Genomic DNA, 18,662 nt, shown 5'->3' with positions numbered 1-18,662 from the left:
AGTATGTGCTGAGTGCTTTTTCTTAAATTTTTTAAAAATGTAAATGAGGTATGACCTAATTAAGCCATCCAAATAAGTCTCTAATTTATATCTAATTTTTAATCATTGTATTGGAAAAAAGGAAATTTTTAATAAATAAAATTTTTTCATTAATAAAATAATTTAAATCAGGCTTCTTCATTATTGTAAAAAATATATCATATTTTTTAATATATACGATATTTATTTCACAGAAAAAAATCTTAATAATAATTTTTGTAAATAATACATTATTATATAATACATTTTGCATTAATGATTTTTATTTTTGAAAAGCATTTTTAAGTTGTCAAATCCAATACTGTTAAACATATCTTTACTGCAGATTTTTTACATTGTTTTAGTTTGTGTTTTACTATTTTCTTAGAATTTAATAATTTTGGATGTATTATAATTCTAATTTAAGTACAGAAAGAATTTTTTTTAATATAGTGATTGGATAGGGTACTAGTGATAAGAGAAGGAATTATACGATGGGTACAGCTAAAAACTAAGTTCTTTTTTCCAATGCCCACATAGAGAATGACCTTTCGTCATACAAGCATCTGAAGGCCGGATTTGTTGGCCACTCTTTCAGGGGCACCATACCAACGTTGAGCCCACAGTAAGGATAGATAGTACAGAGAATGAAAGAACAACCATGCCTTTCCCGGGATTCAAACCTAGAACCTTTCTGATGCAGGGTCAGTTCCCTGACCCCTATACAGGCTGGTTGGCGCTATAAACAAAGTCATTTTAATAATTTTAATGTGTATTTTCACTTCTTTTTAATAACAAATAATTCGAAGTGTTTTTTTCTAAAATAAAAATAAAAACATTTAAATTCTTTATATGGAAACGTTAAATTATAGAATTAAAAAAGCTAATAAATAAAGGATTCGCTATTCAAAATTGTAGTGTCATTTCATTTACTGCTATTCCCCAAAAATAAATGAGAAATGTACATTTCTGTTTTAGAATTTTCTATTTTAAATTATTTTCCTTAAAACTACAAAATTAGTAACTGGAGAGAATTTCCGATCACATAAAAATATTGATCCTAAATATTACTAGAGATAACTTAAAATGACAATTAAAAATACTTTACTCTATCAAATTTATTTAACGTTAGAAATTAAGATTGCTGTGAAATAAAAATTTTCTCAGGATTGCTTCTCCCAGTATCGTCGGATACCGCGTGATGAAACCAACTCCTACTAAATGAGTAGACTTCCCAACCTTAGATCGATGAATACCAGGAAATAAATGCTGCCCAAATCTGACTTCGTTCAAAATGATAAAAAAAATGACTCAAAAACCTCCATGATTAAGGTTACACATCTTACCATTATCTCCATTCACCAACGTCTCCATTATCCCTATTTCCGCTACAAATCTACTTACCATTTACGAATTGTAGCAAAAAAGGTTTACCTAAACCCAAAAAATCTCAAGATTAATTTTTCTACATTTTTTTTTTGAATTACTTAATAAAGTTTTAAGGCAACAGTAGTTTAAAATTTATTTCATCATCATTAGCATTACAAACCGGGGCAGCCTTTTCCACGGTTTATCTGCGCATTTCTCTTTGTCGGAAGATCTAACCAGTTTAATATGTAGTGAAGCTACCACTACAACTAAATTCGATTTGAACACGCCTACCTCTACAGAAACTCCCACTTCGATGTGAACACGCCTAGTTTGATGGGTGTTAAGCAGTGAACTTGCAATTTGTGACTGTGACATTGTCCTCCTCGCTCTGTTGATACTCAGTCTCGATTGGATACAACGGGGGCCTTTACACACTTGGCTGCTAATAGCAACACAAGAGCAACAACCGTCACCTTAACAGCCTCTCAAGCAAGCACACCAAGATCGGTGATCTTAATACAGCTCTCCCGGACTCTCTCAAAACAGAAATGAATCAACTGGTGGTATCCATTCATCAAATTCTATCAAAGATAAAATCCTGATGGGGGATTACTGTAGCCCACTAAAACTATTAAATTCAAGTTCATTAGTATATAAGACATGTTAACTCGATTCTAACTTGCGTACCTTTTGATAGATGAAGGTTGACAGTGTTGGTAGCTCTTTCAATACAAATACCCTGATTGTTTTTAAATCCGCTTTAATGAGTCCAGTCATCCTTTTCTTAGAAACATATTAATTTACTTTAGTTTCAAATCGAATCATTTGTGTCATAATATCTGAATTTTTAAAAAAAAAATTTAATCTATGAACCTTAATTGGTGTGTTATTCGGTAATTGTGTGTAATGACATAAATATCCAAAAAATGTATTTCTTTCCCTAATCAATCCTTAAATGTTTTATTATAGTAATTTACTGTTACTTAATGCTAATTTACTTATTTAGGATATTTTCCAGATTGTTGATCTACTTTGGAGTGATCCAAGACCTCAACCTGGATGTTATCATAATACATACAGAGGAGGTGGATGTTTTTTTGGACCTGAAGTAACGCAAGCTTTCTTAGAGCGTCACCATTTTAAAATGTTAATTCGATCACATCAATGCAAGTCTGATGGTTATGAATATTCTCACAATGGTCAAGTAATTCGATTTTATTCTATTAAAGCAACATAAAAAGCACGCAAAAATCACTAAACACATCTGAGCACTTCTCTCTAAATACTGCCGAATTTCCGTAGTCTTAGGAAATATTTTTTCTGATGATAGCGAAGGTTATGTATAAATATTTTAATAATTTCGAATTAAAAGAATTTTTTTTTTAACGCCAGGCACTGAACTTTCGTTCTTCTCCTCGGGGGGATGCTGGAAGTGTTGCTCATTTAACGTTACCCAGTAGGCTAACGTTACCTAAGTTACGGAGGCAAACAACATTACCCACGTCACACTGCCACATATACCCGTTCATAGGGTGGGATACATTCACACAACAGAGAACAATACACAAGGAGGGAAACATCCATGCCATGAGTGGGATTCGAACCAGCAGTCACTGACTTCACATTCAGGTACACAGACCACTCGACCACCTGGTCGGCTAAGAATTTTGTTCATATTAATAATTTAAAGAGATATATAAATGGATTGATTGACGAATAGTTATAGCCTGAAGTTAAATAAAAATTTTATATTAATTTTATTTGTTTAAAAATGTTCTGCTATAATTCACTGCCACTGGAGGGTCTGCGGTAGAACTTATATGTATGTATAGAAAATTAAATCATTGTCTAAATCAAATAATTATTTAGCATTTTGTTCCTTCATAAACGACGTAATCTTCAAAGAAAATAAATCCTTATCATTTTCATTCCCTTGCATTCTGATCATCTAGTCGTTCAGAATTATAGCGTTGCATTATTTTTAATGCCTACTTGGCGATAATTTCATTCGCCACAGAATATCCCTCTCAGTGACTTTGGGTACCCGAAGAAACGATATAACCATTATATTAGAATAAGTTAAAAGAATTACACAAGAAATGCAAAAAATAATTAATATAATCGTAGGAGATACCGTGAATATAACAAAAATTATTAAATGAAATTTTTCAAAACTAAATATAAACATACACAATTTCATAAACAAATCTTTAATGAATTAATTGGCTATGAATGTTTCTAATTTTTTTGGAAATCTGTCATGTCTGACAGATTTTGTGCGTGCAACAACTTATTGTTTGGCAAGCGTGTTTGCGTCCGTTGGTATAACTGTTTTTGATTTCTTCTTTTAGAACAGTATCTTTTAAATAAAAGGCGAGTTTCAGTCAAAAACCATTGTTTTTCAATCATTCAGTTCAATATAAATGATTTTTTCTCTTTTTTTGAATATTTTCTGTGGACCAGAGTAATGGTGATTGAACGCCATCGGCCAGAAGATGAACAAGGAAGCAAGTTTTTAAATTAAATGCGCATAGTATTTTTCTTCGCAATGTACTTTTGTGGCAGTCGGTGTCAATTGTTGCTTATGACTTCGTAATTGCGAAATGAATTTATGACTAGATGTTTTTGTGTTTTCAAACATGTCACATGGTAAGTGTAATGGAGATTTCTATACGAGTTCAGCAGAAGAAAAATTTAAATCTTCTTTGATGGCAGTTCTTATTCCCTGTATAACTATTGGAATTGTTTCATGCCATCTGTCATTTTCGTGAGTTTTAAGTGCGAACTTTAGATGTCTGGGAAAACGTTCCACAATTCTGTTTAAAATCGGATGATGATAGGCTGTAGTCCGAATTTTTCTGGTCCCCAGTAAACTTCAAAATTCTCGAAACATACCCGATTCAAACTGCGATCGGCTGTCCAATGGAAGGACAACCAAATGCCAAATTTCGAAAATACCTATTTTTGTGTATAAATATTTTTAAGAAACTTCAAAACTTCTGCTTATAGATATTTTATTTTATAATCGTCGCTAAACAGCCGACCCAATTTTGGGTTTACGGCTAATTGCGTCCAACTCCTTAGCCTTGTAATTTTGAACCCAATCCAGAAGACGAGGAAACTTCAGATATCAAGTGTTGGGGAAATTCGCCTGCGTGGAAGACTTTTTGGTGGAACTAACCCGTATTTGCGTTACATGGAGAGGAAAACCACGAAAACCTTCCACGGTTGGCCCGACAGCAACTGGACTCTAACCCATGATCCATCTACTAGTAAGGATATTTTAAGTCAACACTGTGCACATATTTTAAGTCAACCATCGCTGGGATTCAAACCCGGTTCACCTCATTGGAAGGTGAACGCTCTATCCCCTGAGCCACCATGACTCATTCTAAGATATTTAGTCGAATTGAACTTTTTAAAACCTATCATCAGATTCCAATAAATTCCGGAGACGTTTACCAGATCGCACTGCATTCGGCCTGATAACAATTATTAAAGTAAATAAAATTAAAGTAAGTAAACGAAAGTAAATAAAATTATCCAAGTAAAATAAAATATTCTTTTGTAAATTTGAAAAAATAAATAAATGAATGAATAAACATTCTAAACCATTCAGAACCATATATGGCAGTACTTTTACTTTCGTTACTTGTACCGCCGGTACAAGTAAAAAGTACGTACTTTTACTTGTACTTCGTTACTTTTTAAATTTAGTACTTTTACTTGTACTTTCGTTACTTTTTTAGGGAAAAAGTACAAGTATTTGTAACGGAAATGTCGAATGAAATCGTTACTTTTTTCTAACACTCGGTAAGCTTTCTAAAAAAAATGCTTACGTTTTTTTAATTGCATCTTGTACCTTGCATTTTAATTGTACCTTTCATCAAATTTAATTGGTTGGAAGAAAAAGCTAGGGAGGAGGCTAAAAAAAAATTGGAAAGAATTGTCCAAGCTGAAAACCCTGCTATAAATAATAACGTAACAGAAAAAAAACCCAGGGATTTTAAATTTTCTAAAGCTGAAAACATCATGCCAATTACCAGCCACAGAAGAATTTATGGCATACATGAGCTCAAATGTCGAATCGGAAAGCATATAAGTTTTGAATCTTTTTTTAATCAATTTTGAATTTAATACATTTTAAATCAAAAATGTTGGATTTTGTTATTAAGTATTTCAATTTTCTTTTTAAACTCACTAATAANAATATGCAACGCTTTGGTTATAATCGTTACTTTTTTTAAAAATACTTGTACTTTTACTCGTTACTTTTTAAAAGTAACGTTGCCATCTATGTTCAGAACACATTACTTAATATTTAGAACAGTATAATTACTTTCAGAACAATTCAGTTCTCTAAAATACATTTTTGCATTAAAATTAATTTGATCAAACAAATAATGATCAAGAAGCACTCATGTGAATTTCAGATGCAGCTATAAGTAGGTTTTTTTGAGTATGAGCAATGAATAGTCTTTTTGAAAGTAGATTTTCCCATTGTTTCGGAGTGACGCGTAATTTCACTTTTGATTTCAATTTTACGCATTCTAAGTTCGAGTGGTCACCATTATAAAAAATTAAATCATTATCTAAATGAAATAATCTCTGAGCATCTTGCTCTTTCATAAATGACACAATCTTCGAAGAAAACAATTCTTTATTATTTGCCATTCCATGCACATGGCCAATCTAGAAAAGACATTCTGATTATCTGGTCGCTCTGCTCTAAGGTTTTATTATTTTGAGAGCTGACTTGGCGATAATTTCATTCGCCACACATGCAAAATCAAAGAAGGTAAGAATAAATAAATAAACCTGCTTAGTCAACTCATAACAATATAAATCTCTTTTTTTAATACAAAATTAGGCGAATTTTTATTCAAAATTGAAGTGATAGATTACACTTATCCATTTAGTTTAAGTTACGACTTTTCATTAAAGGCACTTTCACGTCATTACAAAATGGCTCTTTTTCTAAACATGTGAAAGGTTTTTTGGCAAGAAATGAGTTATTTATGATCAATATCTTCAAACCTGGTGCCATATTTAAACTTCAAACTATAGATAATGATTGATATCTAAATTATTTCATGGTCCCTGTTTTTTTTAATATATTTCTAATGATTTCATTAAACCTATTTTTGGTTCTGTTGGTCTTTAAAGCGAATTTAAAATAAATAAATATAACAGCCTCTTAATTTAATCAAAAATGTGCTTACCATTTTTTTATCAAAAAAGCTCTTCTCATTTTTCAAAATGTGATTCCGGCATGTAAATAATTATAGCATTTTCTAATTTTTTTTTCCTCCCAGAATCTGTAATAAAATAATAGCAATGAAAGCTTTAATTTTTGTATCATATTAACTTTCGATTGACCTTCGTATTATGAAAAATGTGGATAAGTTTTATTGAAAATTTTTCTTAAAACAAATGAATAAATAAATAAAATAGTAATGCCCAAAAACCTAAAAGAAGAACTCTCAACTACACTTGACCCTACATTAACTCAAGCTTTCTTTTCATTTATTCATTGTTTTGATGGCAATTGTTTCAATAATTCCATCAATTGTTATTCAAACCAAAAACTTATTTTTCAGGTTCTAACTGTATTTTCTGCTTCAAACTATTATGATACTGGAAGTAATAGAGGAGCTTATATAAAACTAATCGGTCCAGAACTGATTCCTCAACCGGTATTGTATGTTAGCAACAAGCGGGCTAGGCATGCTTCATTAAGACAAAGGTAAATTTTCTTTTACTTCATTCCTTCCAATAGTAGCCAAAAAATTCATTTCTAATGTTGTATATAAGCATATTATTCATACAGTATAGATGCAAAAATTTTACTCTTTTTGTAATAGATTTTCAGGGGATTGGACAAAAATATGGAAACACTTTTATACCATCTCTATGTAAATAATATTTCTTTTAACAACAAATGTTTTGACAGATGACAAACCTCTTGGCTAAATTGAAGGATCACGCTTGAATCTTTTTAGAAATGGTGTCATACTTACCCATGAAAAGTTAAGATCTACCAAAATGAGGAAAGGAAGTAATAACTTTTCTCCAGTTTTAATACCATCAATTTTGAAATCATCCTATAGGATTGCAACATTTACATTAGAATGCTTTTTCAATTATAGTAATATTGAAAATGGAAAGAAGCTTTTAACTTCCGATGCTCATCTTGGTGGATGAAAATTCTGCATGGGTAAAAGTGTCCCCATTTGTAAAAGCTTCAAACATGATCTTCCAAAGCATTTGCTACAATAAGAAAGATTATTTATAGTTTATCTACTGTAAGAACTTCCCCCGCCCCGAAGTCTGAGATCGTCTGCTGCTTTTGGAACAAGAATAGCGCATTTTAGGGAGGATAGCTTCTCTTCACTCTAGAGCTAACACAATAGACAGAAGAAAAATATTCCCTTTCTCTCGCCGACTCGAGCCAAAACCTGTCCTAAACAGTGACCCAACACCCCTACTGAAAATAGTCATGCCTCGATATCATAGTCACCACCACGGGTCCAAACAAATGGCTAGGGGACTTACTTTAGACAAACTATACATAGTATTGAAGTGCTTTCCTATTTTTATTACGTATATACGTTATAATATGCAGAGACTCCAACTATTTGAGGCTGTTGCGATTTTTTTTTTAAGTGGTAATGAACTAAAGCGGATATTTTTGATACAAGCAGATTTTTTAAGAAAGATCTTAAAAACTTAAGCATTTGTCTGCGTGACCTTAAATGAAGCTGCTCAAATTGATTGTGGTTAGAGGTGGACAAAATTCTTTTAATTCTAATTTTTAAAAATATAAACGAATTGCACCCTTGCTACCATTAGGAAAAATATTTTCTAAAACTACGGAGAATTCGTTATAAAGTTTGAGTGTCTGCAGTATGTTGAAAATGAATTGATATGAATTTGTTTTGACTACCAGGAAATATAAATAATTTAAAACTATTTATAAATGACTTGATATTCATGCTGTGTTATTTTCTCGATAAAGTCTGGCATACTGGTACAATATTTAAATTAATTTTCCACCCGGTCTCATCAAATTACTTTCCTGCTATCTTTCAGACAGAACCTTCCAAGTATCCATTCAAAATTGCAAATCATCAAAAAGAAATATCACAGCTGGAGTACCTCAGGGCAGCATACTTGGACGGATTCTATATATTTTATACACTGATGATTTTCATCATAAATACAAGTATTCACAAAGACCTCAAGATCCCGACCTTATCACAATATATTCACAAATTAAATGCAGATTTCTTTGACCAGACCATAAAATGCAATATGGTGATATATTCAACTTTGAAAACTACCAGATATTCAACTTTGAAAACTACATGAAAGATATAAAATTCAGACTAATAGCTGCTCACTTTACATCCGACGCCTTACATCACAATCATCAAAATAAAAAAGAGCCTCAACAAATTTCTTAATCACAGATCCACCTATAGCATCAGATTCAACAACAACACTATTGAAAGATCTATCAAGCGTTTCCCCACGTAGGCCATCAACCTGCATCCAGTTCTATAGCCACATATAAGCACACCGGACAAAAAATTAGTCACCCTTAGAGAAATCATGAGAAGCATAATTTAATACCGTGTGACACCGCCTCTGGATTTCATAACCGCCTGGATTCTGCTAGAAAGTGAGTCCACAAGGTTTTTTCAGGTACTTCGAATCCAGTATAAGACACTTGCTGAGGATTTGATCACGCAAACGCACAAAATTGCGAGGATGCTGATTTCAGCGTTTCGCCCGTTGTTCCAACATGTCCCACAAATTTTCAATGGGGTTCAAGTCAGGTGATTTTGCAGGCCAGTCGAGATGTAATTGAGTGTCTGAATTATCATAAAACCAGTTACATAGTCTTCCAGCCAGATGATCTTTGCTGTTGTCATCTTGAGAAATAGGGGTATCGACAACACACTCTTCATGAAGATGTTGACTGAAAAGCGACATCTAATCCTCCAGAAAGTTAAAATTAACATGTTAGTTCATGTTAGTGGCCACCTAAGTGAGGAGGCTCAATCCATAATAAGAAAAACGCCCCCAAAACCTGACAGATCCACCTTCGGCTTGAGCCTGACCTTGCACACAGTCAGGATGAAATTTTTCATCTGCTCTTCGCAGCCCTCGACGACGTGCGGCATTTGAATAAAGGCAAAAACGTGATTTGTCAGACCACATTACATTCCTCCAGTCAGCAACTGTCCACGTTCGGTGACTTCTAGCCCACTGAGGCTGCGCAGCTTTAAGTACCTTTGTGAGCAATGACCTCTTACGAAATGTTCGACTCCAAATGTTCATTGAATGCAGCTCCCGTCGCAATGTTCTTTCACTAACAGGTTGTGATGGACCTCCATTTACTAACTGAAGCAATTCCTGTCGGGTTTGGAAGAGATTTTGATTGGTAAGTCGTGAAACTCGTCTGCGGTTCTTTTCACGGAGGATCTTTTATCAACCACTATCCTGATGTCGTCTTTTGTAACCACTGCTTGTAGACACGTTGAACAGTCCGTATCGAAATACCAACAAATCCAGCAACTTCATTCACCGTATGGCCATGAGTACAGCCAATCAAATTTGCCTCTTTCTGCCTCTTTTTGCCATCACATCCTTACATCTATCCATATTTACCCGCAGTTTCCGCTTCAAATAAAAATATCTCACTGATAGCTATTTGCCTTTGATCACGTTGAAGCAATGTACACGCAGTTGAGCACGTCACTTGACCACTGCGTCATCTAACGAAATCTAACGATTCATCGATGCTTGCGCACTAGGGTGACTAATTTTTGGTCCGGTGAGCTTAGTTTAAAAGTAAGCTGCTTTGTTTTATTTTTATTATTTTTATTTATTCAAGCAAAGTGCTTGAATCCCCCTCATAGCTACCACACTGCCTGCTGACCACAAAGAACTCACACAATGCTAAATAATTCACGATGGATGGGAAAGGGTGCACGGCTAGCATAACTAAAGAAGAAGATGCTGTGTTATTTCTGAGTATTGATTATATATATATATATATATATATATAGTCTCTGTGGCAGAATTTTTTCGGGCNTAATGTATATATATATATATATATATATATATATATAATACTCGTGCTTATCTCAATTTAATTATTAATTTATTACAACTTAAAAAAAATCCTTCGAAAAATGCGTAAAAGTTGGCATACGGGATTCATGTGGCCTGAAATAAAAAAGGTGGTACATAGTTGATGACCTCTCTTTTGTCGGGAAATTTCTTCCTGTTTTTGCACTGGTAGCAAAATTTATGTTATAAATATTTTTGATAATTTTTAACTTATAACTATTTTATTTTAAAGAGTTTGATTTCGCCCACCAAATGCATAAAAGGTGTCTCAAAACTATCGCAACCAATTTTAAGGGATTCAGCAGAAGGATTAAAAATTCAATGGTAACCCATGGATAGAAATATTGCACATTACTAATTAGTTCCTTACATTCTACATTATGTAATTTGGAACAAAATCAGACTCGTGGACTCCCCTTTGTGTGATCATTGTTATTCCCCCGAATCTGTGAACCATCTTCTCTTTGAGTGCAAAAAGTTCAATCTTTATCGTCAAGCATTGCACTCCTTAATCGGAGTTTTCTCTCCTCAGGTTTGACTAACACGAAAATCTCTTTCAAAACTTCATATTCTTTTTGAGTTTAACTAAATGATTCTGGTTCCCAATCTACAAACCTTACATATACGTCAATCCATCCAATTTTAAAATTTGGAACAGCGAAACCACCCTGATAGCCTCGGGGAAAGAGTGTGCACTTACGGGTGTCTGGTTTCTCAAAAGTCTTGGAATCACAAACTTTTGCTTTTGAATTCTCGGAAAACTGCAAACTTTGCATCGAATCAGTTTAAACCCCTTCTTCACTATCATTTTGTATCTTCACATTTTCATTATCAACTCAACCTCTCCAAAAGTGTTGGAACCACTTGTAAAAAATTTTGCATCGAATTAGTTGAAAGTTTTTTCACCACGATCATCTTGTATTTTCTCTTCACCATCATCATCAACTCAAGTCCCGCAGTGGACTGATCTTAAAGACACGATTTCTAGTAGAACACCGAAGTCAAGCATCATTGGCTTGCGGTCAGCAAGTGGATGGGTGACCACTTTGATTAGCCTGCGTAGGGACCGAGGGTGCTTGATATCGGTCCTTCTTAAACTGTTCTACCTTAATGTGCTTGACTCACGCTCAGGTCGTCGGGCTACCAAAGCAGGAGAGTCATCCCCTCTGCAGAGGCTCAAAATTGCGATGGCATGTCTTCGGATCATCCTCAGGGATGTTTCCCAGACGGTCGCCAATAGCCCATTGCGCAGCTCTATTGTGACGTAAATAAAGTACCTATCTACTTATCATGAACTCAACTCATCATCCTCAACTCTCTCACTGCACAGAGGATAAAGGCGAAAAGCAAGATCCTCTGCATTATCCTCAATTCAACTCCAGGTATTAATGCTAAATGCCTTAGCTTACGTTTGGATCTAAATTCATTACTGAATTTAAGCCATTGTTTAAGGCTTCTTAGTTAAAAACATATACGTTCAGCCGCTTTCTTTTCAAAAATGTACTTTTTACATTATTTAGTAATTTGTAAATGAGAAATAATGAGTTATGTAATCATCTTATTTTAAGAAAGAAGTTAGTCCAATATTTCTTTCACCCGGTGATGTATTTTAATCCTGGGTACTCCATGTATAAGAAAGTTAATGATAAATTATTTTCTTTTAGGCAAGGAATAATGGAAAGATCAGCTCTGAGAGAACTAAAGAAGCACATATCATCAAAAAGATTTACTTTAATGGGAGAATTCAATAAGCGGAATAAAGCTATGGTTTGTAAGTATTTCAAAAAAGAAATATCTATGTAATACTTACGCATAGTTGCCAACTTTTCCTGCTTTTAGCATTGAATTCCGAATAATTGAAATGTTAGAAAAATATTGAAATTTGCTGGTCTTTTATCAACAGCAAGCAGCAATGGATTCGTTTAGGATTGTCTCGGAAAATCTAGTATTGCTCCCCATTCTTTTCATCCTGAACAATATCAGCAAAAACGATGAATGGATGCTTGGCCAAATTCTTCCATTCGACGAAAAATGACCACAAAACGCTTTCAGATTATAGAGCGTTCGCCTGCCAATAGGGTGAACCGAGTTCGAATCCCAGCGATAGCTGGTCGATACGAATTTCGCACCGGCTGGCACGGACCACAGTACTGACGTGAAATATCCTCAATGGGATACGAATCATGCATTAGAGTCCCCTTGCTGTCAGACTAACCATGGGAGATTTGCTTAGTTTTCCTCTCCTTGTAGCGCAAATGGGAGTTAGTTCCATAAAAAAGTCCTCTATGAGGGCAAATTTCTCCGAATATTTGATCCAGGTTAATTGGGTTCAGTATGACAAGGTCACGGAGTTGAGCATTAGTAATCGTAAACCCTCAATCGGGTCGGCTGTTCAACAACGGTTATTTAAAAAATAACCACAAAAACTCACTGCGCTGTTCTGCTCGCTTCCATGTTTAGCATTTTCATTGCTCCAGGGCTGAAAGTGAGACGGAAAAAAACATTTCACTGAAATGAGAGTATTTTTTTCTATTAACTATTCATGAATTTCTCATCATATTTCGGGAAAGAAGCAGTTTTACATATATCTTATTGTTGTAAAAAAAATCTTGGTAGTCGCAGATATTTTTCTCGAAATTAAATGTCTTTAGGAAAAGTTTTTGTTCTTTTTCGTCTTCACTTATAGTTTACTTCTCTCTCGAAAACTGGCTATATATTCTGATTTCTCCTCCGATTAATCGGTTAATGGTAGCGCTATATACAGCATGGATATTGGTTAATCACTCTGCCATGCTTTGTTTTAACTGTAAATATTTCTGACACACGTTTCAAAAGAGCAACCCCTATATTTACTTTAAACTAAAATGCTTGTTATATTATTTTTTTATTATTATTGGTTTTATTATCTTTATTATAATAAGTTTCTTTTGATGAATTATTTTGCATTTTTTTCGTGTATTCTAAAACATTTTTAATATTTTTCTTCGAAAGCAACCATTTCATTAGCTGACTGGAGTGATGCTATGGAAAGTGCAATTGGCTTAGGACTTCCTTGGAGATTACTTTGTCACAAACTGGCAAAGTATGACAAAGAAACAGGACAAGTAGAATATACTACTACAATGGAAGACTATCACACTTATACAGAAGGACTTATTGAAGTAAATATACGTTAAAGGAATTTAATTTTTTCTGAATATTTTTTTTTAATTTTCTTCAGTAAAAAGTTTTATTTCTACTCTACACATCACTAGTCTGGAAAAATTAAAAAGTTCGAACAAAAAACAAAAATCATACAAGAGTTGGGCAACATAAAGTGAAAAATAGGCTTAACTAACTTCTTAGAAACAGCTTTTTTAGCTGCAAATTCTTTTGGAGAATTTTAAAATGTGAAACTGTAAGCCAAATTTGAAAAAACAGGATTAAAGGCTCTAGAAATTTTATCGTTTTTACTCATGCAAGGTTTGCATTGATTAAAATAGGTGATGGAAAATAAAAATCTTCTTTCCTTAATTAATGTCACAAAACTAAAATTATTATTTTTATTGATATCTCAACTATATATCAAGCTTTCCATCTACTACGAAATTTCGATAGATTAAAACTATATTTTGCTTAGTGATGACAAAGGTTATGTATCAATATTTTAAAGCATTTGAAATGGAAGTTTTGTCCACCACGACATACTAGTAATTTAAACAAATATATAAACGGTCAAATAGGCAAACAGTCATGCTCGGCCGCTGAGCGGCCTAGGCACCCAGTTTTGTTTAAATAAAGAAGAAAGAATCAGTCATGTTCTTAATTCTGATAAAAGCTTAATAAATATTTTTCAGTTTTAATACCACTGAAGGAAGTATTTTTCAAAATCCTCAAAAGTTGCATAGTATTCCATAGATGCCAAAAAAATGCGACTGTTTTAAAATTCGGAACAATTCGGCCGATCAGTAACAACTTGACCGATTTCGCTGAACTTTTGAATTTTGAAACGCAAAATTATGTTCTTTAAATTGATATAAGAAATTGTTCAATTTTTTTTTAAAACTATACTGGAGTAAGAAATAAAGAGAATTTGCAGACTTGGTCAATTATCTCTAGAACTACTGGACAGACTTTAGTGAAATTTGATATGTACATGTATTGATACAATACAAAACAAATAACCATTCAACAATCGAAATACACACTCATGATCATGCGTAACACTCGTTGAAGTCGAATGGTACGTGCCATGAATCCTCAACCGCGTAACCTGGTGCAGTTAAGCTCAACATTCTAGTGAACAGAACACATTCAAGAACCTAATTGTCCGTTCTGCGAAAGTTGGTTATTCTGGACAGATGGTCACATTAATGTGACTGAAAGTTTTTTCCCTTCAAACAAGCTAGAATGACGTGATTTTTTTGCCAGTTTTCACTCTTTTCCGTTCTGTTCATCTCTAATATCTAAATGTGAAGTTTATAAGAATGATTTTGTATCTTTAAAGTGGAAGTTTTGCAGTTGCTTTGTGATAGATCTGTAACTAAAGTTTTCTATTTTTAGTTCATGAGAACTAAATCAATCTAGTCATCAAATTGTTACACTTTAATAAATTACAGCATAATTTACTTGATATAAAAGTGTGGTAAAAGTCTAAGTGCTTCAAACGCTTACGCGCTCAAAATTCATCAGACTTGCATCTGGAAAACAAAAGTGATTCGAAATAAAAAAAAAAACGAAAAATTTAGCAAAAGCGATAAGCAAAACTAAAAAATTCGCAGTAGTCGCAGTAGTCAATTTATTTAATTTTATTTATTTATTTATTTTGATGTAAATGAAAGTTTTATATCATCAATTCAGTTTCTTGAGATTACTCATTTAATACTGTATAATTTGTTGAAATTGTCATTTGTTGAAAACACTCATGGGGGAAACATTTGTATTTTTAGGATGGACATACTTTACTTGAAGCTTTGTACAAAAACAAAAACGCATTAGAAGCAGTATTCAAGATGATTGACAAAGACGGAGATGGTAATAGCCAAAAACATATGAATATTCATTGTCTAATTGAATTTTTCAAAAACATCTAAAACTAAAATCCTGAATTATTCAGCATTGTGTGATTTCTTTGTGGTCAGCAGGCAGTGTGGTAGCTATGAGGGTTAAACGTGCTGATTAATTCTTATATAACCAGAATCCTCAGAAAACTAAAAAAAACTGGTAGTAAAATGTTTAAATGAATATTTGAAAACTCACCTTTCCAACTTAATATTCTGAGAACAGAAATCCCTCCCAAATATTCTCCAAAGGAAATTTTTTTAAATAATTGGAAAGGTAAGTTTCAGGATGATCTTTTAGCCGACCGGCCTGTGTCAGGATACTGGCCTTACATCAGAAAGGTTTTGGGTTCGGCATAGATGCTCTTTCCTTCTTTGTATTGTGGGGGCAACGTTGTCCCACCTAATATGGTGTCCCTGAAAGAGTGGCCAACAAATCTGCTATTCAGATGCCTGCGTGACGAAAGGTCATTCTCCAGGTGGGCATTGAAAAAAAAAAGTTCTTTTAGATATTTTGCTATCAGTTTTTTAAGTTTTCTAAGAGCTCTGGACAGCTTACTCTATCATTCCTACCGGCAGTAACACGGAGATGTGAACTTCCTCCTGACAGTGGATAAATGTTTTCGAGTGGTAGTCTTTGTTTAGTATATTAGATTTATAAGGTTTTTACTCACCACTACTTCTAAATAATTCAAAGGCTTATGTGATACGCCACTTTATTGCAGTGTTGCTGCCAGATACATGAGAATGAAAGATCTAAGAAAAGATTTAAAAATAAACAAAATAGAGGAACACATAGCTGAACTACATATGTGCAAATTTCTGCAGAGATGCATTCTTCTGTCATACGTCATACTTTAAAAACTTTGATTTTGAGCTCATCAAAGACAACATAAAATATAGCCCGGCAACCGCCTTTTTTCTATCCGATGGGTATTGTCCCGCAAATTTTGCAAATACTTGTATATATTTTTGCGCATTTATTATCATGTATTTTTCCTATTTCTCTGAGGCTATGCGGCTACTGTGCACCTGCGAAGCTCGGGGGTAATAGCTCGGGGGGAGGCACGGCAATCTGCCACAAAAACCTCTTCTCTCTCTTAAATTTGTTTGTTTAAATCTCGTTATTTTATTTTAATTTTCACTCAGTAAATGTTACTGAACCCCAACTTTCGCCATTCAATTGCGCTTCGGCGATTTATCATATATTCCTACTCAGATGAATTAGTTAGAGCTGATGTTAAGATAGCTACAACATATGAGTATGAGTACAGTGATGCTGTGTTGAGCCTTGTAAGAAATTATCAAAATTAACCAAAAACTTCTAATTTTAGTTTGTAGTTCCCTATCATTTTTTAATATCTATTGTCGAATCCGGAGTAGTTGGCATCTTTGGTAAAAAGTAAAATGTTAAGAGCTCAGATTTACTACAATTATGAATTATAATATTTCAAAAATAATTTAAAAATAATCTTTTATTTTTATCTATTTTTTTTTCAAAGAAAGTAAGCTATCTATGGCTTTTTTTGGTTCTTTTAAGTGCAATTATTTATCTGTTCTGTAAAGTGCAATTATTTATCATCATCACGGATGCTCCTAAAGAAGGGGAATGAACCAAAGAGTGATCTGGGAGCATACCATTCCTAGATATTTACTTGCTTTGCTCCCCTGATAAATATTACAGCTTAGCGCTGGTTCTTGCTCATCTTACACTACTCCCAATGATTTCCTATAGTTTGTCTACCGTAAGAACTCCCCCACCAGAAAGACTGAGGACGTTTTCTGCTATGGAAACAAGAATCGCGCATCTCAGGGAGGGTAGAACTCTGGGGGTAACAAAATAGACCGGGGGAAAAGATTACCTTTCTCTCGTTGACCCGAGCCAAAACCTGTCCAAAACAGTGGCCCCACGTACTTGAAATAGTTATACCTCGTTACCATAGTTACCGCCACGAGTCCAGACGAATGGCTAGGGGAGAGTTCTTACTTTAGACAAACTATACTTGACGCATAACAATTATCTAGAGCCTCAACAGAGAGGAAAAATCCACAGTATTATGTCATATCAGATTTAACATCATTATAAAGGATCACACCAGAGGGTCACCTGTGGTGGTACTTTCTAATGCAATTTGGAGTTAAAAAATGTGTTTTTTTAATTCTAGATTTACCCTCCAACTACTACTACCGTTGTTTCAGAAAGTATTCTTCCAAGCTGTAGCAAACGTAAATCTCATAGACGTAATCTCATAATAACTAAAATCTCATAATAAAAAGGAATTATTGACAAATAAGTCAGTGACAAACGATCATGTTCTTCTTAAGTTCTCTGTCCAGAGAAATTTAAAATGGTGGTTTATTTTTTAAGTCCTTTTATTATTTATTCCATAGTAGTAATTCAACTTGAAATGTGTCCTTTATATAGGTTCAATCTCAATGGATGAATTTACAGACGCGTGTTCCTTCTTAGGAGAACAACTCAATAAACCGATACCCCCAGGGACTATTCAAGATTTGGCTCACAGTATTGATATGAATAAAGACGGTTTCATTGATCTTAATGAGTTTTTAGAAGCATTTAGGCTTGTGAATGGTCAATTACCAGAAGATATTGCAGCTATTGAAGATATTATGGAAAGTGCAAATACACCAGATAGTCAGATCAGTATTACTTCAGCCGAACAAGAACAGAACTCACTGTTAGAAAACATTGATGATGATGATAATTGCAGTCAAAGAAGATTTTAAACAAGCTCTTGCTGGTCTCTTCTATTCTAACTCAATATAAACAACCTTTATTTAAACAAGATTTTACTTGGAAAAGCAGTTGGCACAATTTGAAAGAGCATGCTTGATTAGTGAATATATATATATATATATATATATATACAGTTCCTCGCCATATTATTAGACGCACTATGAGATTATATGTAAAATCTTAATTATCAGGTGATACTATACAGCTTTACTATTTTTACGCATCTGAAACCAGTTTGCACTTGCTCACGTTCGAGTAACAATTGGTTGACATTCTAATGCAACACGATAAAATTAAATTCAAATAGGAAGTATATAAAAAATCTCCTGAATGAA

General features: G+C 33.6%; 1 protein-coding gene across 1 annotated transcript in view; it reads left to right on the top strand.

The window, feature by feature from the left end:
* Positions 1 to 18,424, top strand: part of LOC107446026 (retinal degeneration C) — a 64,283-nt gene extending 45,859 nt beyond the window's left edge. The window contains exons 11-16 of the mRNA XM_071188287.1: positions 2,408 to 2,593; positions 6,990 to 7,135; positions 12,195 to 12,301; positions 13,522 to 13,691; positions 15,459 to 15,543; positions 17,995 to 18,424. Coding sequence (XP_071044388.1) covers positions 2,408 to 2,593; positions 6,990 to 7,135; positions 12,195 to 12,301; positions 13,522 to 13,691; positions 15,459 to 15,543; positions 17,995 to 18,317 — 1,017 coding nt within the window. The 3' untranslated portion in view covers positions 18,318 to 18,424. The remainder of the gene's footprint in view (positions 1 to 2,407; positions 2,594 to 6,989; positions 7,136 to 12,194; positions 12,302 to 13,521; positions 13,692 to 15,458; positions 15,544 to 17,994) is intronic.
* Positions 18,425 to 18,662: the final 238 nt, after the last annotated feature.

Source organism: Parasteatoda tepidariorum, chromosome X2, assembly GCF_043381705.1.
Source record: "Parasteatoda tepidariorum isolate YZ-2023 chromosome X2, CAS_Ptep_4.0, whole genome shotgun sequence".
Taxonomy (NCBI): Eukaryota; Metazoa; Arthropoda; class Arachnida; order Araneae; family Theridiidae; genus Parasteatoda; species Parasteatoda tepidariorum.
The sequence above is the reverse complement of the archived record's forward strand: the minus strand, read 5'-3'. Positions and strand labels throughout refer to the sequence as shown.